General features: G+C 45.6%; 1 protein-coding gene across 1 annotated transcript; it reads right to left on the reverse strand.

Annotated features, from left to right (window-relative positions):
• CLEC17A (C-type lectin domain containing 17A) lies at positions 1-26,988 on the reverse strand. The gene is made up of 12 exons (XM_070792658.1): positions 26,872-26,988; positions 26,655-26,732; positions 23,713-23,745; positions 23,580-23,630; positions 23,455-23,496; positions 22,858-22,899; positions 21,507-21,644; positions 21,263-21,325; positions 18,939-19,034; positions 18,561-18,712; positions 12,444-12,553; positions 1-7,185 (listed from the first exon to the last, which is right to left on the reverse strand). The coding sequence occupies exons 1-12, from the start codon at positions 26,912-26,914 to the stop codon at positions 7,050-7,052; spliced, it is 984 nt and encodes a 327-aa protein (XP_070648759.1). The 5' UTR covers positions 26,915-26,988; the 3' UTR covers positions 1-7,049.
• Between the last annotated feature and the right edge of the window lie 37 nt (positions 26,989-27,025).

Here is a 27,025-nt window from a genome sequence, read left to right on the forward strand (position 1 = left end):
TTAATGAGTTAAAAGACCATGTGGAAGAAGCATTTCAAAAAAAAAACAGAGCACAATTCCAAAAGATGAAAACCATGAAGGGAAAAAATCAGCCTTGAAGACCCAGGAGATCTGCTACGGGAATAAGTGGGGGTAGGGGCTGGAAGAGTATGGAGCACCCATGTTCAGGTCTCTTCTACCCCCAGAAGTTCTCTCTGCTACAATAACATTCTAGTTCTCTTCATAGCCAAAATTGTAGAAAAACTGTTTACACACTGCTGTCCCCACTTCCTCCTACCCCCTCACTGCTCAGCCCACTGTAGTCGGATTTCTGTCCCCAATACATCCAAGAATGGCTCAATGTCCCAAATGCTCCTTCAGTACCAAGTCCACTGACTGCTTCTCAATTTTTCTAACTTGACCTTTGGGTCACATCTCACTCTGTTCACCCTCATTTCTACTTTCTTTTTTGACAACCAAATATTTTAGGGGTTTTTTCCAGCTTTATTGAGATTTACTTAACAAATAAAATTTGTATATATTTAAGATGTACAATATGATGTTTTATCTATATATGCATTATCCCCTTTCTTTTTTTTTTTTTTGTTTTTTGTTTTTGCTTTTGTTTGTGGCTGTGCTGGATTGTTGTTGCTGCCCACAGGCTTTCTCTAGTTGCAACGAGTGTGGGCTACTCTCTCGTTGCGGTGCATGAGCTTCTCATTTCAGTGGCTTCCCTTGGTACAGGTCACAGGCTCTAGGTGCACAGGCTTCAGTAATTAATTGTGCCTCTTGAGCTGTAGAGCTTGGGCTGAGTAGTTGTGACACACCAATTTAGTTGCCCCACAGCTTGTGGGATCCTACTTCCCAGACCAGGGATCAAACCCATGTCCCCTGCATTGGCAGGCAGATTCCTGACCACTGGACCACCAGGGAAGTCCCCCCTTTCCTTCTGGAAGCACTCTCTTCTCTTGGCTTCCCAAACACGACGGTGGTCAACCTATCCCAGCTTGCCCAGGACTTCGCCACCTCTGGCACAGAAAGTCCTGCATCCCACGAAGCACTCAGTTCCAGGAAAACCAGAAACATGTTGCAAACTCATCTTTCTCCTTTCCCATGGTGTCTTAGTTTGGGCTCTCCCAAGAGAAAACTCTGAGACGAGGATTCTAGTGCAAGTAATTTATTTTGGAGGTGATCCTGGGAAATACCAGCAGGGGTGCAAAGAAGTGGATCAGGGGCAAAAAGACAGCAGGTACAAGGTGGGGGCTTAATCCCAGCAGGGACCGCTGGGCAATAACTGGGACAAGGATCTCAGAGTCATCTCACCTGAGAGGTGAGGGAGCTGGGACATGTGTACACCAAGTTCAAGGTTTTGGTTGAGGGTTGTTCCAGGAAGCGTTTTCCCCCAACACTTCTCACCTGCCATCTGCCAAATAAGGACTCCAGTGGCAGCTGCTGGCCATCGGAAGTCACTGAAAATGTGAGGACCAAGGATGTAAGTTGGATGTGACCACACCTGCTACACACAGGATTGTATCCTTGGGGTTTCCCTGGTGTCTCAGTGGTAGAGAATCCCCCCACTGATGCAGGAGATGTAGGCTCCATCCCTGGTCCCCGAAGGTCCCACAAGCCCTGGAGCAGCTCAGCCTGTGCTCTAGATCCAGGGAGCTGAAACTGCAGAGCCCATGTGCCACAACTACTGAAGCCTGAGCCCCCTAAAGTCCATGCTCCACAACAAGAAACACCACCATGAGAAAAGCACATGACAGTTAGAGAGTAACCCCTGCTCTCTGCAACTAGAGAAGAGCCCTCACAGCAACAAAGATCCAGCACAGCCACAGAAATAAATATCTAAATAAAAAAAATTTTTTTAAGATTCTACCCTTGACCCAAGAGAGGTTCTTAGAATCTGGCAGAAGTTCACAAACCACCTAAATGTAAATGTGTTGTTTGCATGAGCATTTTTTCTTCCCCATCTCTAGTAACAGTAACTCCTTCTTTTCCATGATTTGAGCGGAAAACCTTGGAGTCATTCTTCACCCTGCTCTTTCTCTCACACCGAGCGTACAGTTCATCAGCAATCCCACTAGCTGTATCTTCAGATGTAGAGTTCTTCCTGCTTTTGCCATTAGCTCCCGGGTCCCCATCACCCCTCACCCGCATTATTATAACAGCCCCAGAAGGGCCACAGAGGACCATCAACAGAGCCAGAGCCCAGTTCCTTTTCTCCTACCCCAATCCAGGATGTCTGTTCTACCACATCACATTGTTCCTTTCCTAGAACTGCAGTCTGAGGCAAGAGCTACAAGGTTAGAGTTTTCAGGGATAATTCAGGTTTGTAGACAGCCCTTTGAAAGGCAGAAAGTGATATAGAAAAAAATCAACCATGCAAGGCACATTGCTTTGCCAACAAAGGTCCGTCTAGTCAAAGCTATAGTTTTTCCAGTAGTCATGTATGGATATGAGAGTTGGACCATAAAGAAAGCTAAGCACTGAAAAATTGATGCTTTCGAACTGTGGTGCTAGAGAAGACTCATGAGAGTCTCTTTGACTACACGGAGATCAAACCAGTCAATCCTAAAAGAAATCAACCCTGGATATTCATTGGAAGGACTGACGCTGAAGCTGAAGCTCCAATACTTTGGCCACCTGATTCGAAGATCTGACTCACTGGAAAAGACCCTGATGCTGGGAAAGATTGAAGGCGGGAGGAGAAGGAGACAACAGAGGATGAGACGGTTAGATGGCATCACAGACTTAATGAACATGAATCTGATCAAACTCTGGGAGATAGTTGAAGGACAGAAAGCCTGGCATGCTGCAGTATATGGGGTTGTAAAGAGTCGGACATGACTGAGTGACTGAACAACAACAAGAAATGCAGAATCCAAATCCCAGCTCTGCTCCTTATCCACTAAATGACGATTGACAAGCCATGAGCCCCCTCTGAGCCTCAGTTTTCCCAGCTATAAAATAGGGCTGGTGATTATTCCAAACTCAAAGAACCATCATGAAGATTAAATGAAAGCTACTCCATCTATCTAGTGCACAATATATGCTTGATAAATCATGGCTTTTTTATGGCTGGTTTGCTTTTTTATGGCTGGTTTGCATTTTTGTGTGGCAGAAACCAACACAATACTATGAAGCAATTTGCCTCCAATTAAAACCTATGGCTTATTCATGTTGATGTTTGGCAGAAAACAACAAAATTCTGTAAAGCAATTATCCTTCAATTTTAAAATAAATAATTTTATTTTAATTGTGGCTTTTTTTTAACCACCAAGAATGCCCAACCTTTGGTCCCCTGGACCCAAAGTGTTAAAGAAGACCTCCTTCATGTTGTCCTCACTACCTGAAATTGGACAATGGTGAGAGATGCAGAAGGGAGATAGTTCCACTGTGAACCACTCCCCAACAGTGTGACTCAGAAAAGTGACCACAGCCCCCTTGTTTCCCCATTTCTCAACACACGTTTTGGAAGAAACTGGACCTTCCTCTTCTGAGATGGGCGAACTTTCCCTGACCCCAGGTAAACAGTTGCTTGGGCCAATGGTCCCCTGGGTGGAGAGCTTAGAACAGGATGCCCACCCACTCTGAAGTCCTGGGCTGTTGTTGTTCAGTCGCTAAGGTGTGTCCGACTCTTTACAACCCCATGGACTACAGCACGCCAGCTTTCCCTGTCCTCCACTGTCTCCTGGAGTTCAAGTTCATGTCCACTGAGTTGGTGATGCTATCTAACCATCTCATCCTCTCCCGCCCTCTTTTCCTTTTGTCTTCAGTCTTTCCCTACATCGGGGTCTTTTCCAATAAGTCACTTTTCGAATCAGGTGGCCAACGTATTGGAGCTTCAGCTTCAGCAACAGTCCTTCCAATGAATATTCCTTTAGGATTGACTGGTTTGATCTCCTTGCAGTCCAAGGGACTCTCAAGAGTCTTCTCCAGCCTCAGAGTTCGAAAGTATCAATTCTTTGGCGCTCAGCCTTTTTAATGGTCCAACTCTAAGGGCTGTGTAGAGCATTAATTTTGATACTGATGAGCTAGGGGCAGGTGTGAAAATGGGAGGAGACAAGTACAGAGGGAATAGGAAGTGAAGTGAATGCCAGTCCCCTACCCGCTACTTCCCCTGCTCAGAATCTGCTTGCCTTAATCACTTGCTCTTAGTCATAACAGGAATGATTGTGCTAACTCAGGGCACTTGTTGACCAATACATTGATTGGTTTATACCCACCCCGATACAGGGACTATCTGAAGAGATTGATGTATTGAGCTGTGCTCAGCTAGGGGTAGTACCAGCTCTCTGGGGGAGGGGGGCTGATTGCCACAGTGACTAGGAGGGGCACCTCTGGAATTTAATGGGTGTCACAGGCTGAATTGGGTCACCCCGAATTCACTTGTTAAAGTCCCAACCCCCGACATCTCAGAATGTTAAAACATTGGAGATAGTGTTCAAAGAGATAATTAAATTAAAAGAAGTCATCAGGGTGTGTTCTAATCCAGTATGACTGGGGTCCTTAAAGGAAGAAGAGATTATGACACAGAATTTATAAAGGGAAGACCTCCTGTAGACATAAAAGACAGCCACAGACCAGCCATGGAGAGAGGGCTCACCAGAAATCAACCATGCCAACACCTTGATCTCAGACTTCCAGCCTCCACAACCGTGGAACTTCCCTGGTGGTCCAGTGGTTAAGAATCCACCTTCCAATGCAGGAGACTCGGGTTCAATCCCTGGTCAGGGAACTAAGATCCCACGTGCCTCTGGGCTACTAAGTCTGACTGCAGCTACAGAGCCTGTACACTCTAGAGCTGGTACATTGCAACAAGAGAGATGCCCACGTTCAGCAACGAAGACCCAGTGCAGCCAAAGATTTTTAAAAATAAAAATACATTTCTGTTGTTTAAGTCAGTTTATGACACTTTATTATGACAGTCCCAGCAAACTGACACAGTAGGCAAGGACCTCACAATGAACCGATAGTTTGAAAAGATCTAACACTGCAAGAGGGCTTCCCTGGTGACTCAATGGGAAAGAATCCACCTGCCAATGCAGAAGATTCGGGTTCAATCCCTGGATAGGGAAGGTTCCCTGGAGAAGGAAATGGCAACCCACTCCAGTATTTCTTGGGAAATCCCATGGACAGAGGAGCCTGGCGGCCTACAATCCATAGGGTCACAAAGAGTCAGAGATGACTTAGCAACTAAACAAAAACATTGCAAGAGCTATTGGAGACAGTAGCATGGAAACATATATATTCCCATATGTAAAATATGTCAGCGGGAATTTGCTGTATGATGCTGGTGCTCTGTGACAACAGAGGGGTGGGATGAGGTAGGAGGTGGGAGGGAGGGCCATGAAGGAGGGGAAATATATATGCCTATGGCTGATTCATGCTGATATATGGCAGAAACCAATACAATATTATAAAGCAATTATCCTTCAATTAAAAATAAATAATTTTTTTAAAGAGATAATAGTCCAAGAAGATCCATCCATAGTAAAATGAATTACTTCATCAAAGAGCTTCACAAACCACCTAAAGGCACAAGAGGGTAGGAAGATGTCTCCATTATTGTCCTGAGGATCTCACAAAGTCATGGCCTGGCCTGGGTGAGGAATTTTGACTTTCAGCTGGTCTGCCTTTCTAGAAGTTCCACAGCTCAAGTCTTGGCAGAGGTCTGATTCCACCAACTAGGTTGGGCAAACCTCACTCAGGACATGGAAACAGCTGCATGTCAGGAATTATTGCCCTTATGCTTCCTAGAGGGAAATGGTAAACCAGTCCAGTACTCTTGCCTGGAGAATCCCATGGACAGGGGATTCTGCAGAGTCAGACACGACTGAGCATTGAGCATGGCACAGCTTCCCAGAAGTTGGTTCACATCAGGTAGACAGCAAAGGGTCCGAGTCCCATCACATTATGATCATGGTCCAAAGGAGCCATAGTGCTTTCAGTCCCAGCTCAAATAATGTCAGACCTGGAGCTCCTGAAGTCCATACGGTTTCCTAAGAGCCATGATCAGGGACCCAGTGAGTGTCCTCCAGACCCCAGAACTGAGAGACCATTACTAAGACCTGGTGTCGCTCCTGCTCATCTACTCTGGACGGAGTTGTGTCCCACCAACCCCGCCCCCCCCAAAAAAAAACTTCCATGTTAAATCCCAAACCCCAATGTGATGCTATTAGGAGGTAGGGCCTTAGGGGTGATTAGGTCTTGGGGTAGGTGGAGCCTTCATGAAAGGGATTAGTGTCTTTAAAAAAGGGACCTCAATATGATTATGACAGCCCTTGTATGCAGAATCTAATAAGAAATGATGCAAATGAACTTACAGAACAGGAAGAGACTCACAGACTTAGAGAATGACCTTAAGGCTGCCTGGGAGAAGGATGCAGGGGAGGGAGAGTTAGGGAGTTTGGGATGGACGTGTACACTCTGCTCTATTTAAAATGGATAACCAACAAGGACCTACTGTAGAGCACAGGGAACTCTGCTCAATGTTATGTGGCAGCCTGGATGGGAGGGGAGTTTGGGGGAGAATGGATACAAGTGTATGTATGGCTGAGTCCCTTCGCTGTTCACCTGAAACTATCACAGCATTGTTAATCGGCTATACCCCAATACAAAGTAAAAAGTCTTTAAAAAATAAAAATGGACCCCAGAGAGTTCTCACCCCTCCCAGCATGTGAGGACACAGTGAGAAGATGACATCCATGAGCCAGGAAGCAGGTCATCACTAAACACTGTATCTCCCTGAGCCTTGATCCTGGGCTTGTCAGCTTCCAAAACTTTGAGAAAAAAAAATGTCTGTTATGTATAAGCCCTCCAGTGTACAATATTTTGTAACAGCAGCCTGAACAGACTAACACAATGCGACTGAACACGCCCCCAAGTCCTCACCCCAGAAATGATCTGACTTGCACCCCAGAGACCTTGCTGCATCCAGGCTGCTGATTCCACCTTTGGTGCTGTCAGTTCCCACTGTTCGCATCAGAAGGGCAGGAGGTTCTCACCTCCAAGAGCCGAGGGGCATGGGGTACGGATGGACCTCCACCCAGCCTCAACTCTGGGGTTCAACAGGAACATTTCCGCTCACAAATCCAATATGTAGTTTTGTCACAGGAGAGGTCATTCCAGGTGCCACCTTTGTTCATGCTGGCACAGTTCTCATTATTATAGAGGTTGTTGGGTTCCTGTGGGTCCCAAAAGCTGGATAAAGGAGAAAGTGGATATAGGGTGAGGTGAATAAATGGAGCACAGCGGATTTTTCAAGGCAGTGAAACTACAGTTCTATATAATACTGTGATGGTAGATACATGACATCATGAGTTTGTCAAAACCCATAGAATTTTGGGAAGGTCCGATGGCTCAGCAGGTAAAGAATCCACCGGCAGTGCAGGAGCTGCAGGAGACATGGGTTCGATCCCTGAGTCAGGAAAATTCCTTGGAGGGGTATGGGCAACCCACTCCAGTATTCTTGCCTGAAAAATGCCATGGACAGAGGAGACTGGTGGGCTACAGTCCAGAGGGTTCCAAAGAGTCGGACACTACTAAGCAAGCATAGTATTTTACAGCACTAAGTGTGAACCTTAATCTGACCTATGGACTTAGGTTCATAATAATGTGTCTATATTGGTTCATCAATTGTAACAAAACTATGCTAATGCAAGATGTTAATAATGGGGGGAAAATGTGTGCAGGAGAAAAGGGATGTGGGAAACAGCGCTCTGCACCTTCTGCTCAATTTTTCTAAAAAATAACGCACTACTCAGCCATAAAAAGAATGAAATTTTGCCATTTGCAACCACACGGGTGGACTTGGAGGATATTATGCTAAGTGAAGTAAGTCAGAGAAAGACAAAGACTATACGATATCACTTAATGTGGAATCTGAAAAATACAACAAAATAGTGACTACAGCAACAAAGAGGCAGACTCACAGCTGTAGAGCACAAACTAGCGGTTACCAGTGGGGAGAGGAAGGGAGAGAGGGGCGATATAGGATTAGGCGGGAAAGTGGTGAAAAGTATTAAGTATAAAATAAGGTACAAGGTCCTTGTTGGTAGCACAGGGACCTCTCCTCAATATTCTGTAATAATCTAAATGAGAAAAGAATTTAAAAAAGAATAGGTATACTTATATGTATAACTGAACCACTTTGTGATACACCTGGAAAGCAAATGTAAAGCAACTATACTCCAATATAAAATAAAAGTTATTGGGGACTTCCCTGGCAGTCCAGTGGTTAAGACTTCACCTTCCAATTCAGGGAGTGTGGGTTCGATCCCTGGTCAGGAAGCTAAGACACCACATGCCTCAGTGGCCAAAACACAAATCAGAAGCAATATTGTAACAAGTTCAATAAAGACTTCAAAAATGATCCACACCAAAAAAAAAAAAAAAATCTTTAAAATTAAATAAAAATTACTTTTTAAAAGTAAACAATTTTTAAAATAATAAAATTTAAAAATAGCTTTAAGGATATATTGTACAACATAGGGAATATATCCAAGATTTTATAACTTTAAATGGAGTATAACTTTAATAATTGCAAATCACTATGTTGTACGCCTGTGACATATAATACTGTTTATCAACTATACTTCAACTTAAAAATAGCGATAAAAGGAAACATAAAGTCTATTAATTTAAAAAATATATATCAGAAAAAAGAACAAGAAAAGCCTTAATGGCTCAGGGCTCTTTCTTCCACCGAATCATTCCTTCAGCCTTTCAGAATTACATGAAAATGCTGTGCTGTCCCCGTAACCCCAGCAGCTTGTCTGTGCTAACTCAGCCCCATCTTCCTGTTCACCAGGAATTCTCCAGGTTCCTGAATCAGTTTCCTGCATCTGGTCAGTTTCTGTTCTCTTCCAAAAAACATTTTTGTGAAACCACGTCCCTCTCAACCTTCCAAGTAATGTAGTGTTTTAGGTCATGTTCCCTTTTTTTTTTAATTGGAGTATGATTGCTTTACAGTGCTGTGTTGTTTCTGCTGTACAGTGAAGTCAATCAGTTATATGTACACATATATCCCCTCCCTCTTGGACCTTCCTCCCACGCTATCCCCCGTCCCACTCGTTCAGGTCATCAGAGGGCACACAGCAGAGCTTCCTGTGCTTTATAGCAAGTTCCCACTAGCTATCTGTTTTACACGTGCCAGTGTATACATGTCATTTGTTTGGTTTGTTTTGTTCTGCTTTTATCTCACAATTTGTTCCACCCTCCCCTTCCCCTCAACCACCACTGTGTCCACAGAGCCAAATTTGGCAATTCAGGTGCATGGGATTTATTAAAGGGTGTTCTCAGGAGAGGGGGATGGAAAGAAGAAGGATGAGGCAGGGGATAGAAGTGAGCAAGGGTATGGGTTTAGCCTGGTCTAGACTCCGCCTGAACCCACAGGGAGCTCTGGAATTTAAATAGCACAACAGAGTTTTTCCAACTTGAAACAAGGGGTCCAGGCAGCTCTTAGCCTGTCATTGTCTGTGGCATGACTTCAGTGGGAGTGGAGTAACCTTCTAGCTGAACAGGCTTCCATTCAGCTGAGGTCACCTCTCTGGAGAAAGTGTAACTGTGAGCCTTTAGCAGCCAATGCCCCCTGCTGGGGGGTGCCTGCACCAGCCCCCAAAAGGGATCTGAGCTGAGGACCTGCAGTGACACACCATCCCATGCCATCTCTATTTACAGAATTCTACCCCGCTCCAGGAATCTTCAATAAAAAAATAAAACCCACAGACAAAACACTAATATCTCTAATATATAAAGAGTTCCCCGAAATCAATAAGAAAAAGACCAAAACTCCAATATAAAAAACACACAAAAATCTTTCCATGTGCTGCAAGGAAAGATCCCATGTGCCACAACTAAGACTCAACAAAGACCAATAAATAAATATTTATTTAAAATACACAAAAGATATGAATAGATAATTCACAGAAAAGGTAATACATATGGCTATCAAACATATGAAAAGACACTCAACCTCAAGCATAACAGAAATGCAAATTAATACTACATTGGCCTCTCAGTACCCTGTAATGACCAATATGGGAAAAGAATCTTAAAAAGAGTTAATATACATAAATGTATAACTGATTCACTTGCTGTACAGCAGAAACTAACACAACATTGTAAATCAACTATACTCCAATAAAAATTAATTTTAAAAAATACTGCATTAGTATTCCATTTTTCACCTATGATTAAAACAACAAAATTCCAAAAGTTTGATGAGCGTGTGGGGAAAAAAAAAAAATGTAAGTCAAGCTGGTGAGAGAATAAATTGGTATAATCATATGGGGGACAATTTGTTAATATTTACTTAAAATACAAATACAGACATGGCTGTATTTATATTTTAAATAAATACAAATTTAATACATACAGTATAAATAAATACAAATTTTCCCTGGTGGCTCAGTGGTAAAGAATCTGCTTGCCAGTGAAGGACACATGGGTTCGGTCCCTGGTCTAGAAAGATCCCATATGTTGGGGAGCAGCTAAGCCCGTGCACCACGCCTACTGAGCCTGTGTTCTAGAGCCCAGGAGCCACAACTACTGAAGCCCTCACCCCCAGAGCCTGTGCTCCGAAACGAAAGAAGCCAGTACAATAAGAAGCAGGCGGACTGCAACTAGAGAATAGCCCCCACTTGCCACAACTAGAGAAATCCCGCAGGCAGCAACAAAGACCCAGCACAGCCAAAAATTAATTTGTTAATCAATTAAATTATTTTAATAAATAAAATTAAGTACAAATACATATTCTCCTTAAGAAGATAAAGCATGATGGCTGACAGCATGGACTCTGAAGCCCGGGTGCGTGGCACTACCACCTGCCAGGTGTCTGACCTTGGGACGATCACGTAACCTGTCTGTGCCTCTGTTTCCATGTCTTTAAATGGAGAGGATAACAGTACTTTCCTTATAGAATTACTAAGAAAATTAAATAAATCAGTTAATATAAAGAATGCTTCCACAAATGAGATCCTGCTCATTCTTTTGGCAAATCAAAAATCTTCCTCTTGGGACTTCTCCAGTGGTCAAGACTCTGAGCTTCCACTGCAGGGAGCACGGGTTTGGTCCTTGGCCAGGGAACTAAGACTCCAAATGCCATGTGGCATAGCCAAAAATAAATAAATGAAAGATCTTTAAAATAAAATTAAAAAGCATGCATCTTTAAAAAAAATAATCTTCCTCTTCCTCTTGTCCTATAGCCATGGCATGTTTTCTCTCTTTTTTTCCCCTCAACCATTGGTCTGGGGACTCGATATGTTTGAGCAGTTGTGCTAAAAGGCTGAGATGTTTTAAGGAGGAAAAAAATGTTCAGGCACCAGAAACCCTACCAGAAAAAAAGCACCCTTGTGCTTCCCTTGTCCAGCTGTGCCTGGGATGTGTGTGTGTGTGTGTGTGTGTGTGATTGCTTTTGTTTACTGTTTTAATTTTTAAATTTATTTTTAATTGGAGGATAATTGCTTTACAATATTGTGTTGGTCTCTGCCATATATCAGCATGAATAAGCCACAGGCATACATATGTCCCCTCCCTCTTGAACCTCCCTCCCACCTCCCGCCCCATCCCACTCCTCTAGGTTGTCACAGGGCACCAGGTCTGAGTTCCCTGAGTCACAGAGCAAATTCCCACTGGCTAGCTATCTTACATACGGTAATGTATATGTTTCTACACTGCTTTCTCAGTTCATCCCACCCTCTCCATCCCCCACTGCCTCCTCAAGTCTGTTCCCTATGTCTGCATCTCCATTGCCGCCCTGCAGATAGGTTCATCAGTTCCATCTCTCTAGATTCCATATATATGCATTGATACATGAAATTTGGTTTTCTCTTTCTGACTTACTTCACTAGGTATAACAGACTCTAGGTTCATCCACCTCATTAGGACTGGCTCAGATGTGTCCTTTCTTATGGCTGAGTAATATTCCACTGTGTATATGTACCACAATTTTTATTGAGTGTAGTTACTTTACAATGTGTTAATTTCTACTGTACAGCAAAATACATCAGCTATACATATACATATATCCCCACTTTTTTGGATTTCTTTCCCATGAGGTCACCACAGAGCACTGAGTTCCCTGTACTGTGAAGTAGGTTCTCATTAGTTATCGATGTTATACATAATATCAATCCCAATCTCCCAGTTCATCCCACGACCCCTTTCCCCCTTGGTATCTGTACATTTGTTCTCTACATTTGTGTCTCTATTTCTGCTCTGTAAAATAAGATCATCTATATTAAGTTTTTCAGATTCCACATAAATGCGTTAACATATGAATTTGTTTTTCTCTTTCTGATTTACTTCACTCTGTATGACAGTCTCTAGGTCCATCCACATCTCTACAAATGACCCAATTTCGTTCCTTTTTATTCAACCTGGGATTCTAAAGAATCTGCTGGTTTAGACTTCACAAAGACCTACAAGGAAGAGAGACCCAATAAGCCCTGGATACTTGCCTCAGTGTGACAGGTGACCCATCCAGCCACCTCCAGTCCCCTTCGACATTTCTGTCATTCAGCCCCAGCCAGTACACCCGTGGAGATCCGTGAGCCTTGGCCACAAAGTCCTGCAAGTACAAATAGCATTCAGCTGTCAGTTCTTCTACGTATACCCTGCTTGTCTCACATATATTCAGGGCTTGTGAATGCCACCCCAGTACCCATCCCAAATCCCCATGGCATACAGAACAAGATCAAAACCTTCCTCCCACTTGAGCACCTGCAGTGGGAATAGTCATGCTGCTTTTTTGAAAAACCTATGAGCCACTCTGTGCCTCAGTTTCCGCCTCGGTAAAATGGGATAATAGTAGCTACCTCCTTATAGAGTTATTGAGAGGATTGAATGGATTAATATGCATAAAGAATTCAAAACAGTGTCTGACATGCTGCAAGTCCTGTGACATCTTATTTCATGGGAGTATAGTAGATTTTCAACGTTGTGTTAGTTTCTCCTGTACAACAGTGAATCAGCTATATGTATACATATATCCCTTCCCTCTTGAGCCTCCCTCCCACCACCTCCATCCCACCCTTCACAGAGCAGTGAGCTGAGCCCCCTGGGCTCCCTGTGCTGTACAGCAGCTTCCCACTAGCTAGCTGTTTTACACACGGGGGTGTATATATGTCAATGCTACGTTCTCAGTTCATTGCACCCTCTCCTCCCCACCCTGTGACCGCAAGTCCGTTCTCTATGTCTGCATCTCTATTCTTGCCCTGCAAATAGGTTTGTCACTACTATTTTTCTGTATTCCATACAGTACTGCAACATCTTAACATTTAACATATATTTAAGGAACAATTCTAATAATAATAACTGATATCTTGGATTTCCTGGTACTTTCACACTCCCAACCCCTGCAGTCCTAAGCGACATCCAGGCAGAAAAGGAATTCATTGCTTCAGAAAAAGAACGTGGAGGAGGGGAGAAATAGGAGATTCCCAGCTTTTGTATTTCATAAGCCCAGGCCTTTGGGAAGAAAGGACGGACTTGGATCAAAGACGAGAAGAAAACATCATGATTTAAAGCAACTCCTGGAGTTCCCTGATGGTACAGTGGGTAAGAACCCGCCTGCCAACATAAGGGACATAGTTCGATCCCCGGTCCAGGAAGACCCCCACCTGCCGCAGAGCAGCTAAAGTCCATGTGCCACAACTACTGAGCCTGCATACTGCAACTACAGAAACCCGCGCACACAGAGCCCGTGCTCCACAACAAGAGAAGCTCCCGCGATGAGAAGCCCCCGCGCACACAGAGCCCGTGCTCCACAACTAGACGCTCTCGCGATGAGAAGCCCAAACGTCACAACGAAGAGTGGCCCCTGCTCGCTGAAACCAGAGAAACCCCACATGCTGCCATTTGCTGGAACGTGAATGGACCTAGAGAGTGTCATACTGAGTGAAGTCAGACAGAAAAGGAGCAAGATCGTATGACATCTCTTATACATGGAATCCGTAAAGAAATGATACAAATGAACTTACAAAACTAGAGACTCACAGACTTAGAAAAGGAACTTATGGTTGCCAAAGGGAAGTGACAGTTCAGGAGTTTGGGAAGGTGATGTATACCCTGCTATATTTAAAGTGGTCATCAACAAGGACCTACTGTATAGCACAGGGAACTCTACTCGATGTCATGTGCCAGCCTGGATGGAAGAGGGGCTTGGGGGAGAATGGACACATGTATACGTATGGCTGAGTCCTCTCACTGTTCCTTGCACCTGAAATTATCATGCCATTGCTAATCGGTTATACCCCAATACAAAATAAAAAATTAAAAGTTTGAAATAAATCCATAAATTTTTTTAAGAGAACCAACATAGCCAAAAATAAATAAATAAAAGTTGAAAAATAAAGCAACTCCTCTCCAGGCAAACTGATCTATGGTAAGGAAACCAGATGTGTCATTTCCTGGGATAGGCGGGGGTGACTGGAAGATGGCATGAGAGAACTCCCTGGGCTGTGGAAACATTCTAAATCTTGGCTGGGTTGACAGTTACACAGATGCCTACATATGCCAAAACTCAGTGAATGTACACTTAAGATCTGTGCATTTTACTCCATGCAAATCATATCTCACTCACTCAATCTTATTCAAGACCAAGATTTCCTAAAAGGTAAAGACAAAAGATGGCAATGGGAAAGAAGCTATGGAGATGTAGGCGTGGTGGGTGCCAGGAAGAGGGCTCTGCATTTCATTCTCTGGTAGAGCCCGAGGTGATGGCCAAAACCCCAGATGGATATGAAAACTCTAAAAATTAGAGGGACTCTGGACCTTGTTTCTTGGGTAAAACCCCAGAGAAGTATCAGGAAATCAGAAAGAGCAAAGTGCTGCTCAGCCCATCAAATCATCATAGTGCCCTGAAGCTGAAATTCCAATACTTTGGCCACCTGATGTGAAGAGCCAGCTCTTTGAAAAAGACCTGATGCTGGGAAGGATTGAGGGCAAGGGGAGAAGCAAGCAGCAGGAGGTGAGATGGTTGGATGGCATCACTGACTCAATGCACATGAGTTTGAGTAAACTCCGGGAGGTAGTGGAGGACAGAGGAGCCTGGCGTGCTGCAGTCCATGAGGTCACAAAGAGTCGGACGTGACTTAGTGACAAGATAACAACGACAACTAGCACATAGGAGGTGTTCAAGAAATGTTGATTGAAATAACAAGTTAATAAGTGACCTACACAGGCTCCCCAGGTGGCTCAGCAGTAAAGAATCCACCTGCAAATGCAGGAAACACAGATTCAATCCCTAAGTCAAGAAGATATCCTGGAAAAGGAAATGGCAACTCTCTCCAGTATTCTTGCCTGGAAAATCCCATAGACAAAGGAACCTGGTGGGCTACAATCCATGGGGTCACAAAAGAGTCGGACATGACTTAATGACTAAAAAATGAGCTACACACTTTGTATAGGTCATCTCATTTGATCTTCATGGTAACCCACTGAAGCAAGGATTGTTAACCCCATTTTACAGATGGGAAAATTGAGGCACAGAGCAGTTAAGTAATTTGTCCAGGATCATTCACCCAGTGGATGTCCCAGTGGATACCAGCTTGGAACAAAGATGTTGAGGACCAGATATGCACTCCCCTCCACCTTGACCCCATATAAGCCATCCCTACTCAGAAGAAAAACAGATAATCCCAACTGATTGAGATGAAATCTCCACCACCTTGGTATAATAGGAGCTCAAAGAGGAAGGAAATGAGTTATTTAAAGCAAAGTTATATTTCTTAACTACCTGAGTTTAGTTGTTGTTTAGTTGGAATATGACTTACACCTGCCCCATTCACATCATCTAATCTAATCTCCAAAAAAAAACCCTGTATTTATTCAATACAAATGATGCTATGAAACAGAAGGATTTTTTTAAAACAGAGAAGATACAGAGGGAAAAAATAAGATGGTAGCCTAAATCCAACCAAATCAATAATTACATTAAATGTAAATGATCTTTTGCTGGGTCATAGAGAGTTGGACTGTGAAGAAGGCTGAGTGCCGAAGAATTGATGCTTTTGAACTGTGGTGTTGGAGAAGACTCTTGAGAGTCCCTTGGACTGCAAGGAGATCCAACCAGTCCATTCTGAATATCAGCCCCGGGATTTCTTTGGAAGGAATGATGCTAAAGCTGAAGCTCCAGTACTTTGGCCACCTCATGTGAAGAGTTGACTCATTGGAAAAGACTCTGATACTGGGAGGGATTGGGGGTAGGAGGAGAAGGGGATGACAGAGGATGAGATGGCTGGATGGCATCAGTGACTCCATGGACGTGAGTCTGAGTGAACTCCAAGAGTTGGTGATGGACAGGTAGGCCTGGCATGCTGCGATTCATGGGGTCGCAAAGAGTCGGACACGACTGAGCGACTGAACTGAACTGACTGATGGCAGTTTTTCCTTTTTTTCTCTTTTTTTAATATTTAATATTTTTATTTATTTATTTGGCTGTGCCAGATCACAGTTGTGGCATGTGGGAATCTCCAGTTGCAGCATGTAGGATTCAGTTCCCAAACCAGGGCTTGAACCCAGGCCCGTTGCATTGATAGCATGGAGGTACCACCAGGAAAGTGAAAGTCACTCAGTCATGTCTGACTCTTTGCCACCCCATGGACTATACAGTCCGTGGAATTCTCCAGGCCAGAATACTGGAGTGGTAGCCTTTCCCTTCTCCAGGGGATCTTCCCAACCCAGAGATCAAACCCAGGTCTCCCTCTTTGCAGTCAGATTCTTTACCAGCTGAGCCACCTGGGAAGCCCAAGAATACTGGAGTGGGTAGAAGTTCCCATATGGTAGTTTTAGTCCTAGTTTTTTAAGGACTTGCCACGTGTGTGAATGCTCAGGCATGTCCAACTCTTTGCAACCCCATGGACTATAGACTGCCAGGCTCCTCTGCCCATGGGATTTCCCACGCAAGAATATTGGAACAGGTTGCCGTTTCCTACTCCAGGGGATCTTCCCGACCCATGGATCAAACCTTCGTCTCCTATGCCTCCTGCATTGGCAGGCGGATTTTTTTTTTTTAATTTAAATTAAATTTAAATTTTAATTTAAATTAAATGAATTTAAATTTAATTTAAATTTTAATTTAAAATTCCCACTGAGCCACCTGGGAATTGCCATACTATTCTCCATAGTGGTTGTATCAGTTTACACTCGCATCAATATTGTAGATAAATGGATAAAGACAATGTGGTACATATGTACAATAGAATATTACTCAGCCATAAAAAGAATGAATTTGAGTCAGTTGCAGTGAGGTGGATGAACAAAGAGTGAAGTAAGTCAGAAAGAGAAAAACAAATATCATATATTAATGCATATATATGGACTCTAGAAAAATGGTACTGATGAACGTATTTGCAAGGAAGGAATGGAGACATAAATGTAGAGAATGGACTGTGGACACAGCTGGGGAGCAGAGGGTAGGACAAACAGAGAAGGTAGCATTGACATATATACACTATCGCACGTAAGACAGTGAGAAGTTGCTGTGTAACACAGGGAGCCCAACCTAGAGCTCTGTGACAACCGAGAGGGGTAGGATGGGAAGGGAGAGCGAGGCCCAAGAGGGAGGGATATATTCATATAGTTATGACTGATCTGGGCTGCCCTGATAGCTCAGTCGGTAAAGAATACGCCTGCAATGCGGGAGACCTGGGTTCAATCCCTACAGAACCAACACAACATTGTAAGGCAATTATCTTCTAATTAACAAATTTTTTAATATCTGTAAATGATCTTATAATACCAATTAAAAGCCAGAGATTCAAAGATTGAATTAAAAAAAAAATAAGACCCCACTATATGCTGTCAACAAGAAATCTTAAAATAATGACATAGGTTGAAATTAAAAGGATAGGGGAAAATAAACCTGGCAAACACTAATAATCAAATAGTGCTGTGAGTTTTATGGTCAAGAACAAAACTAGCTTCCTGGGCTCCAACCCCAGCTCTGACATTTACTAGTTGTAACACGCAAGCTGCTTGAGTGAAACAAGCCTCAGCTTTGTTCTCTGTGAAGTGCTGATAGGTAATGATATGCACAGCTTTGGTAGTATTAAGTCATTAAAGTTATCTACACTTATTTCAATTCTCCTCGTACATACACACAGATGAAACTGTCTCTTTCTATAACTTTAAAACATAACAGTGCCCATCTGACTTTCTTTGTGAGTGCGTGTAGGTAGAAATTTTGCCTCATACACTTCCACCATTGAGCTATAGGGACTGGCTGTCATTTTAACGTAACATAGCCTCTCCTGACCCTCACCTAATTTATAGGTCTGTTGTTAGAATTATGTTAATGCGTGTAAAATATCTGGAATACAGCCTAGAGAATAGAAAGTGCTACCAAAGAGATAGCCATTATTATACCTCCATGTAAGAGAGGAAACTGAGGCTCAGATTGGATAAGTCAACACAATCGGGATTTGAACTCAAGCAGTAACCTCAGTACTAAAAGTTCTAGTGATTCAAAAGCAATTCCAGTTTCTTTACATTCAGGCCAGGGAAGGATGTGTAAATCCTAGGAGAGAGGCAGGCTGGCCCTGCTGGTTCTCAAGGGTGTGGAGGGGACAGCTCACCTGTTCATCAGAGTTACTGATGATGACCAAGTGAGAGTAATTCTCCTGGCAGAACTTCCGGGCTTCATCCCATGACTTGGTGCTTGGAGAGAAGTAGTAACACTTACCCTGAAAAGGGAGCCAGCCTTCAGGACAGGTGACCCTGGTACAGTCTGGGGACAGGATAGGATTCTGTCAGAGTGGCCCCAGAACCAGAGTAATGTACATGGTATGCCATGTACAGGTGTTCAGGCTGGGCACTGCTCAACTCTAGCGGGGGTTGGGAAGGAACCATTCACATAGATTGCACTGAGAATCACTCCCAAGGATTTGTGCTCTGTACCGGCTCCACCATGCTCCCCCCCCCCAACTCAGGGAAGTTCCCCAAGTCCCACTTACCTAATAAGCCCCGAAGTTCTAGCAGGGACTGGTTGGTGTCAGCTCTTATGCGCTCAATGTCCTTCTTCAGGCCAGCTAACCCCATCATGCCAGTCACTGTTAGCAGGAATGGGCTGAACGGTTAGAGACCCAAACCCCCATCTACCCACCTACCAATCACTGACTGCAGACACACCAGACAGAGGCAAGAGTTGTGCTCCCCACCACACCCATGTTCTAGTGGGTGAAACTCAAAAACAACATGGTCAGTGCCCAAGAGGAGTCCTAGAGTTACTCAGAGGAGAGATTAATTCCTGAGGCTTGAGGGAGAGTAGAGATGGTGGACTTCCTGGAGCAGATGGGTTTTAAAGGGAAATGGTGGTTCTGTATTAGTGAGGAGGCTCAATAGTCAGGGGTCACCTTGCCACCTTGGAAGCAAAGATCCAGAGGCAAGCATGTTGAGAAAGGCTTGTACAGTAAAAGTCAAGGAGAATCTCACAGGAGCTTGAGCTCCAAGTGCAACGAGGTCTGGCATCTGGGTCCTTGAATGCCAAGCCAAAAGTTTTGCATTGGACTCTGGGCAGTGAGAAGCTGATGGTTTCTGAGTGTAAGAGTGGCTTGGTCTGAAGTGTGGGGTTAGGGAGTGTGGAATGGAGCAATTTTCAGACATCACCAATCATAGTGAAGGCCTCTTCTACAACTACTGTGTTCCCACTACTCTCAACAAATTGGCCCTCCGCCAATACTCCCCAGGGCCATCAACAGATGATGCTTCAATTAGACAAAATAGAAATATTAGATAGATAACTCAATAGGTAGGTAGATAGATGATCTATAGATGATTGATAGATAGGTAATAGATAGATGCTGCTGCTGCTAAGTCGCTTCAGTCGTGTCCGACTCTGTGCGACCCAATAGACGGCAGCCCACCAGGCTTCCCCGTCCCTGGGATTCTCCAGGCAGGAACACTGGAGTGGGGTGCCATTTCCTTCTCCAATAATCTATCTGTCAATCATCTATCTATTATCTATTTATCAATTGTCTATCATCTACCTATCTAGTTTTCTATCATCAATTATCTATTTCTTCATCATCAATAGATAGATGATTGATGAAGAAATAGATAATTGACAATAGAAAACTAGATAAGTAGATGATAGACAATTGATAAATAGATAATAGATAGATGATTGACAGATAGATAATAGTAGACAGATAGATAACATATATGTTATCCTTGACACTCTTTCCTCGCACCCACCACCATTCCCACTCACCCATCCCCAGGGTCAGTCAATTTTACCTCCTAAACCTTTCTACTCTACCTACTTCTCTTCAACCCCACAACCACAACCCTCAGCTAAGCAACCATTCTCTCTCAACTACCCACCCTCCTCCCTGTACTTAAATGTTGCCTCCTACTACAGGACCTCTGCATATGCCTGAGATTCTCAACTCCTTACCTAGTTAATTCCGTATTTCCTGAGTCTAACGGATTCACTGCATTCCCTGCCCTCATTGGCCATAAGGTTCCTGATGAAGCAGACAGTTCATCACATAACTGACTTATGATAAATGTCATGAAACAGAAATTCAAGAGGAAGGAGAGACCATAACAGGGTCTGAGCCTCAACTGGAGGTGTGGAAAGGCTGCCCTCGCTATGGTAAGTTAAAGACGGCTGCAAATTCTTTGCCCTTCCCCCAAGGAGTGACAGGATTACCTACCCTCCTTCTGAATCTAGGCTGGTCCTGTGACTAATTCTGACCAACAGAGTGCAGTGGACCTGTGGCTGTGTAATTTCTGAAGCTGAGCCCTAACACCACCATGCTATGAGGAAGCTCAAGTTACACATGTGGGTAGAGGCACAGCCAGGCACCAGCCACATGAGTTAAGCTTTCTGGGACCTTCCAGCCCAGCCCAGCTACCCAGTGACCCCAGCTCACCCCACAAAGAGTGGATGTACCATGCTGAGCTGTTCTGAATTCCTTCCTTGTAGATTTGCTGGGACTATAAGTGACAACGCTGGGAGGAAATAAAATCCAAGTTTCTTTGCAACCACCCCCCAGAAAAATGACCACATTTCCAGCACTTGACAACCACAGTGACTCCTGGCCACCATATTGGAAAACAGTGGAGGTCTAGATACACGCATGTACACGCACACACACACACTCCACAGGGACAGGGACTCTGTCTGTTGTGTTCACCCCCCTATGTACCCATCCCCCACCCTGGGACCTAGCACAGTGCCTGGCAAACATGGGGTTGGGGTTGGTGATGAAGCTGGATTTGACAGTCATGTTGGTGCTCAACGTGGCTTGAAGGGATGATTGACACCACTCACCATTCGCTCGCCATGCCATCTGCTGAAAGGTCAACATCCTCAGCTCTTCCACCACCTCCTGGTCTATGAGAAGGAGTCCAGCTTGAGCCCAAGTTGGACTACATATCCTCCCATTTGTTGTTGTTGTTCTTGTTTAGTCACTAAATCATGTCCGACTCTTTTGCGACCCCATGGACTGTGGCCCCCAGGTCCTCCCATACCCCTTTCCCAGTTTCTCTGCAAGCCCCTTTCTCGCCTTACTCACACTTGATCAGGGTCACAACCAGACCGGTGCAGCCCATGAGCAGTGACACCACCACCAGCAGACACAGGCACACCATCAGTCTCTCCTGGTAACACCTAAGACCTCCGAACTTCTGACTGATCCAGGGCACTGGAGTTGCTGTGGGGTGGAGACGGGGACAGGGACACTGACGCTGATACTTCAGTGAGGAAAGGACCCTTGAACTTTTCTCCAAGAGTGGGGATGGGGTGGAAGGGGGCAAAAGATTAGGGTCATGGCTATATCATCAGGTGGGGTCAGCAAGAGAATGTCAAACACAGCAAACCCTGAAGAAGCCCGGAACGTTTGTGGAATACAGTCTATGGGCCCAGCATTCTGTCACACCCTTACTATCTTCTTGAATCCTCACCCTTATGACAGAGCTTTAATTGCTCCCAGTAAACTGAAGGCTTAGAGAGGTTGTGCATAACCTGGACCCAGTTCTCTTTTTCATCCTTTTTTTAAATTGGGGTATAACTGCTTTACAATGTTGTGTTAGTTTTCTGCTGTACAGTGAAGTGAATCGGCTATACACACAGATCAGTATATGTACAGTATATACATCTCCCTTCTCTTGAGCACCCCCCACCCCCCATCCCCACCCCTCTAGGTCATCACAGAGCACCGGGCCGAGATCCCAGTGCTATACAGCAGCTTCCCACTAGCTGTCTATTTACACAGGGTAGTGTATACACGGCAGTGCTATCGCTCAATTCATCCCACCCTCTCCTTCCTCCACTGTGTCCACGTGTCCATCTTCTACACCTGCGTCTTTATTCCTGCCCTGCATATATCTGTACCATTTTTCTAGATTCCATGTATATGTGTTAATATGCAGTATTTGTCCTTCTCTTTCTGATTTACTTCACTCTGTATGACAGACCCTAGCTCCACCCACATCACTACAGATGACCCAGTTTCATTCCTTTTTATGGCTAAGTAATATTCCAGGATATATATGTACCACACCTGCATTATCCATTCATCTGTTGATGGACATTTAGGTTGCTTCCATGTCCTGGCTATTGTAAATAGTACCCAGCTCTTCTCTTTAACATTTAGGATGTATCGTCTTTTATGCTCCAGCAGCCCCCCACCCAAGTTGCTCTGCAGGGGCCCAAACTATGGACACTTGCATCCCCTAACTTACATGCAAACAGGAGGTAGGGCTCGAGGAGTAACTGGTAGCCATCCTGGGTCCCTATGGGTCTGGTCTAGACTTAAAAAGGCGGAGCTTCAGAGAGGAAATGTTTCTCTCCCAGGGTCTAACTCCAGAGCTCACACACACTGGCCACCGTGGGAGGGGAGACAGAGGCACACCCAAAGGACTTACTGGCTACGGGCGGCTGGGATGCAGGATGCATCAGATCAGTGCCTAGGAGAAAGGCAAGAGACGTTTATTCAGAAGTTACTGAAAGACTTTGTCTTCCAAGATTAACAACCTCCCCCAAGCCCTCTGATTTGCTCTTTGGTTAGAATTGGGGAATGGAGGGGACTTCCCTGGTGGCACAGTGGTTGAGAATCCGGCTGCCAACGCAGGGGACATCGGTTCTATCCCTGGTCTGGGAAGATCCCACATGCCTCGGAACAACTAAGCCCGTGCACCACAACTACTGAGCCCATCTCTAGAGCCCAGGAGCCACAACTATTGAGTCCGAGTGTGCCAGCTCCTGAAGCCCACGCACCCTGGAGCCCATGCTCCAGGGCAACAAGGGAAGCCCACCCATCTCAACTAGAGAGTAGCGCCCGCTCGCGACAACTAGAGAAAAGCCTGGGCAGCAAAGAAGACCCAGCTGAAAGACTTTGTCTCCCAAGATCAACAGCCTCCCCGCCAAGCCCTCTGATCTGTTCTCTGGTCAGAATTGGGGGCTGGAGTAAGGACTTCCAAGTGCCCCTCTAGGACATCGTAATGGGTATTCCTATGGCTTACCCAGATGAGGAGTCAAGCTGGTGACAGGGGTGACGTTCAGGCCTGGAAGGGATCAGAAAGACAGCAGTCAGGCATATCAGGACCTCAGCCAAGGGAACAGGATGCTCCCGGCCCTGGATCCTCACCCGTGTTCTTCGGGAGCTTACAGGGAAGTGGGGGTCTCTCCGATTTCTTTCCTGAGGAGGGAGGAACGGTTGCTCAGGCTCAGAGCAGGACCAAGCCAGCACTGGGTCTCTGATACCCCCAGCCCCAGCTCACCTGCCCTGGGAGGTCTTGGTGGAGCCATCCAACCTGGAGAAGAGAAGCTCAGAGTCAGGGCTGGTCCAAGGATGGGAATGGGGTGGAAGTCAGTGATGCAAACAGGAGTGAGATTGCAGTGGAGGGTTAGGGATGGGGTTGTGCATGAGAATGGCTCTGGACTTAGGGATGGGGACAGGGTTAAGATGCAGTGACCAGGGACTTCCTTTGTGGTTCTCCCAATGCAGGGGGCCCGGGTTCGATTCCTGGTCAGGAAACTAGATCCCATAAAAGAAAGAAAAAGGTGAAAGTGTTAGTTGATCAGTCATGTCTGACTCTTGAGACCCCATGGACTGTAGCCCACCAGGCTCTTCTGTCCATGGAATTCTCCAGGCAAGAATACTGGAGTGGGTAGCCATCCCCTTCCCCAGGGGATCTTCCTGACCAAGGGATTGAACTCGAGTCTCCTACATTGAAGGCGAATTCTTTACTGTCTGAGGCACCAGGGGAACCCACAAAGATTTGGCTTGATGAAACTAAAGAAAGATCCCCTGTGCCACAATTAAGACCTGGTGGAGCCAAAAAAAAAGAAAAAGATACAATGACCAGCCATTCTGAATTACTAGGATGTTCCTAATTTTAAAGCTGGAAGTCCCAGATTCCAGGAAATCTTTCATCCCTGGATAAACTGGGACAAACTTGATTACTCTAAGTTATAGACACAGGTGAGGTTGAATATGGGAATAGAGTAAGGTTAAGGTTGGGGGTCTTCCTTGGTGGTCCAACAGCTAAGACTCCATGCTGCCAATGCAGGGGGCCAAGGTTCAATCCCTGGTCCGGGAACTAGATCCTGCATGCCACAGCTAACTGTCACATGCCGAAACTAAAGATCCCATGTGCTGCAACTAAGACCTACTGCAGCCAAATAGATAAATAATTCTTTTTTTTTAAGGTTAGGGGACTTCCCTGGAGGTCCAGTGGTTGAGAATCTGCCTCCCAATGCAGGGGATACAGGTTAGATCCCTGGTCAGGGAACTGAGATCCCACATGGGGCAGCTAAGCCCACAGACTCTAGAGCCTGAGCACCACAAGGAAGAGACCCGCATGCCTCAACTAAGACCCAACTTGGCCAAATAAATTAATTAAAAAAAAAAAAAGGTTAGGATTGAGATGAGGGTTTGGATTGAAATGAGGATGGGGCTGAAAGAAGGCTCATGGGAGTAGGGTGATCATGATTCAGGATGTGGTTGGGGGGAAGAATGCAGTTGTAGCTGCATTTGGGTAGGGGAGAAGCTGAAGCTGGTTTGTAGTTGTGTGGGGACTGGTGACAGCTTTGGATCTGGACATAGAGATGGGACGGAGCCAGGCCTGATTTTGGAGATGATGGGGTCTAAATCTGGGGAAGAGGTGACCCTGAAGACAAGGATGGGGGACTTCCCTGGCAGTCCATTGACTGTGATTCTGCACTTCCACTGCAGGGGGTGAGGGTTCAATCCCTGGTCAGGGAACTAAGACCCCCCTATGCCACATGGCACAGCCAAAACAAATAAATGCATTTTTTAATTAAAAAAAAGACAGGTATGGGTTGGGGGGCATGGAGTTGGGCTTGGAGATCATCTTGGGACCAGGCTGGAGTTGAAGACGGACAGTAAAGAGCCAAGCCCAGGGCACCTCCCAACTCCTACTGAGCCCATGGTGCTCTGGGACCTCCCAGGCTGACTGCCCTCTGGACTCATAAGTGGGGGACGTGGATCCACCTGGAATGCCAGCCGACCCCCACCCCATCCAAGGACATTCAGGGGCCCTGGTAGGAGTTGCTTCAGGGAAACCTCAAAGCCTCCACTTCATTTTTTTTTTTTTTTTTTTGACTGCACTACGTAGCCTTCAGGGCTTCCCTGGTGGCTCATCGGTAAAGAATTCATCTGCCAATGCAGGAGATGCAGGTTCAATCCCTGAGTTGAGAAGATACCTTAGAGAAGGAAATGGCAACCCTCCTCAGTATTCTTGCCTGGGAAAATACATGGACAGAGGAGCCTGGCAGGCTACAGTCTGTGGGGTCACACAGAGTCAGACACGACTAAGCGACTGAGCACACGTACGCGTAGCTTTCAGGATCTTAGTTTCCCAACCAGGAATTGAACCCAGGCCAAAGCACCAAGTCCTTACCACCACACTGCCAGGGCCTAAAGCCTCCACTTTTATATACACTTATCAGACTCTTATTGAATCCCCAGCCGGGTGTGGATCACTCAAGTCTAATTTGGGTCCTGGGTGTGAATGCAAAGAGATTGGAAAAATACTGGTCCCTGCACAGCTTCTAAAACCCTGGCACTCATGTCTCAGGGCTTTGCATCCACCAGTTCTTTTGGGAGCTTCTTTCCTTAACAAACTCCTATTCACTCCTCAAGTCTCACTCCAATGACCCTCGTCTGACCCCCAATCCTCCCACTAATGCAGGCAGAGCCCTCAGTTACCCTCAGGATTTCCCCAATTTCCTACTCCCTCCCCTCTCTGACTTGCTCACCGAAGACTGTACACAGAACTGAGGGTGTGTGTGTTAGTTGCTCAGTCGTGTCTGACTCTCAGCGACCCCATGGACTGTAGCCCACCAGGCTCCTCTGTCCATGGAATTCTCCAGGCAAGAATACTGGAGAGGGTTGCCATTCCCTTCTTCAGGGGATCTTCCTCGCCCAGGGATAGAACCCAGGTCTCCCGCACTGCAGGCAGATTCTTTACCATCTGAGCCACCAGGGAGACCCCTGTGCACAGAACTGCCTCCCCTGTCAGACTGAGAGACCCTCAAGATGGAGGCATGGACGCTCCCACCATTGCGGTGCCCAGCGTGAACAGGCTGACTGTGTGTGTCTGCTATGCCCAGCTAACTTCCCCTGGGGAGTCTGCTCCTCGCGCTTCATCCCTCAGGCTGCACATCTCTTCAGCCGGCCTCAGAGAGGTCCTCTTACCTGGCTTGGGAGGAAGGTCCTTGTAGGGTGGCGTCATGTTCTCATAGTCATCGTCATCATCTTCTTCCCTGGACCCTTCTAGAGGAAAGGCACGTGAGAGCCCAGCCCACCCTCTCCTCTGTCCCTCACACCCTGGTCTCCAGCCCCAAGGTGGGGACACTGCAACCTGGGTCCTGACCACCCCCGGCCCCCACTCCACGCCTGGCCAGGGCCCTACCTGGCAGGTCCCGGCACCCGGCGTTAGTATACAGGGCGCACATGGCTGCAGCTAGCGCCAGGAGCCTGACGGAGCAGGCAAAGCCTGACAGCTTCTGCTCCTTGTGTCCCCAGATCAGGTGTCTGGGGCTTTTCTCAGTTCCTTTTTTCTTTTT

This window comes from Bos indicus, chromosome 7, assembly GCF_029378745.1.
Source record: "Bos indicus isolate NIAB-ARS_2022 breed Sahiwal x Tharparkar chromosome 7, NIAB-ARS_B.indTharparkar_mat_pri_1.0, whole genome shotgun sequence".
NCBI classification, from domain to species: Eukaryota; Metazoa; Chordata; class Mammalia; order Artiodactyla; family Bovidae; genus Bos; species Bos indicus.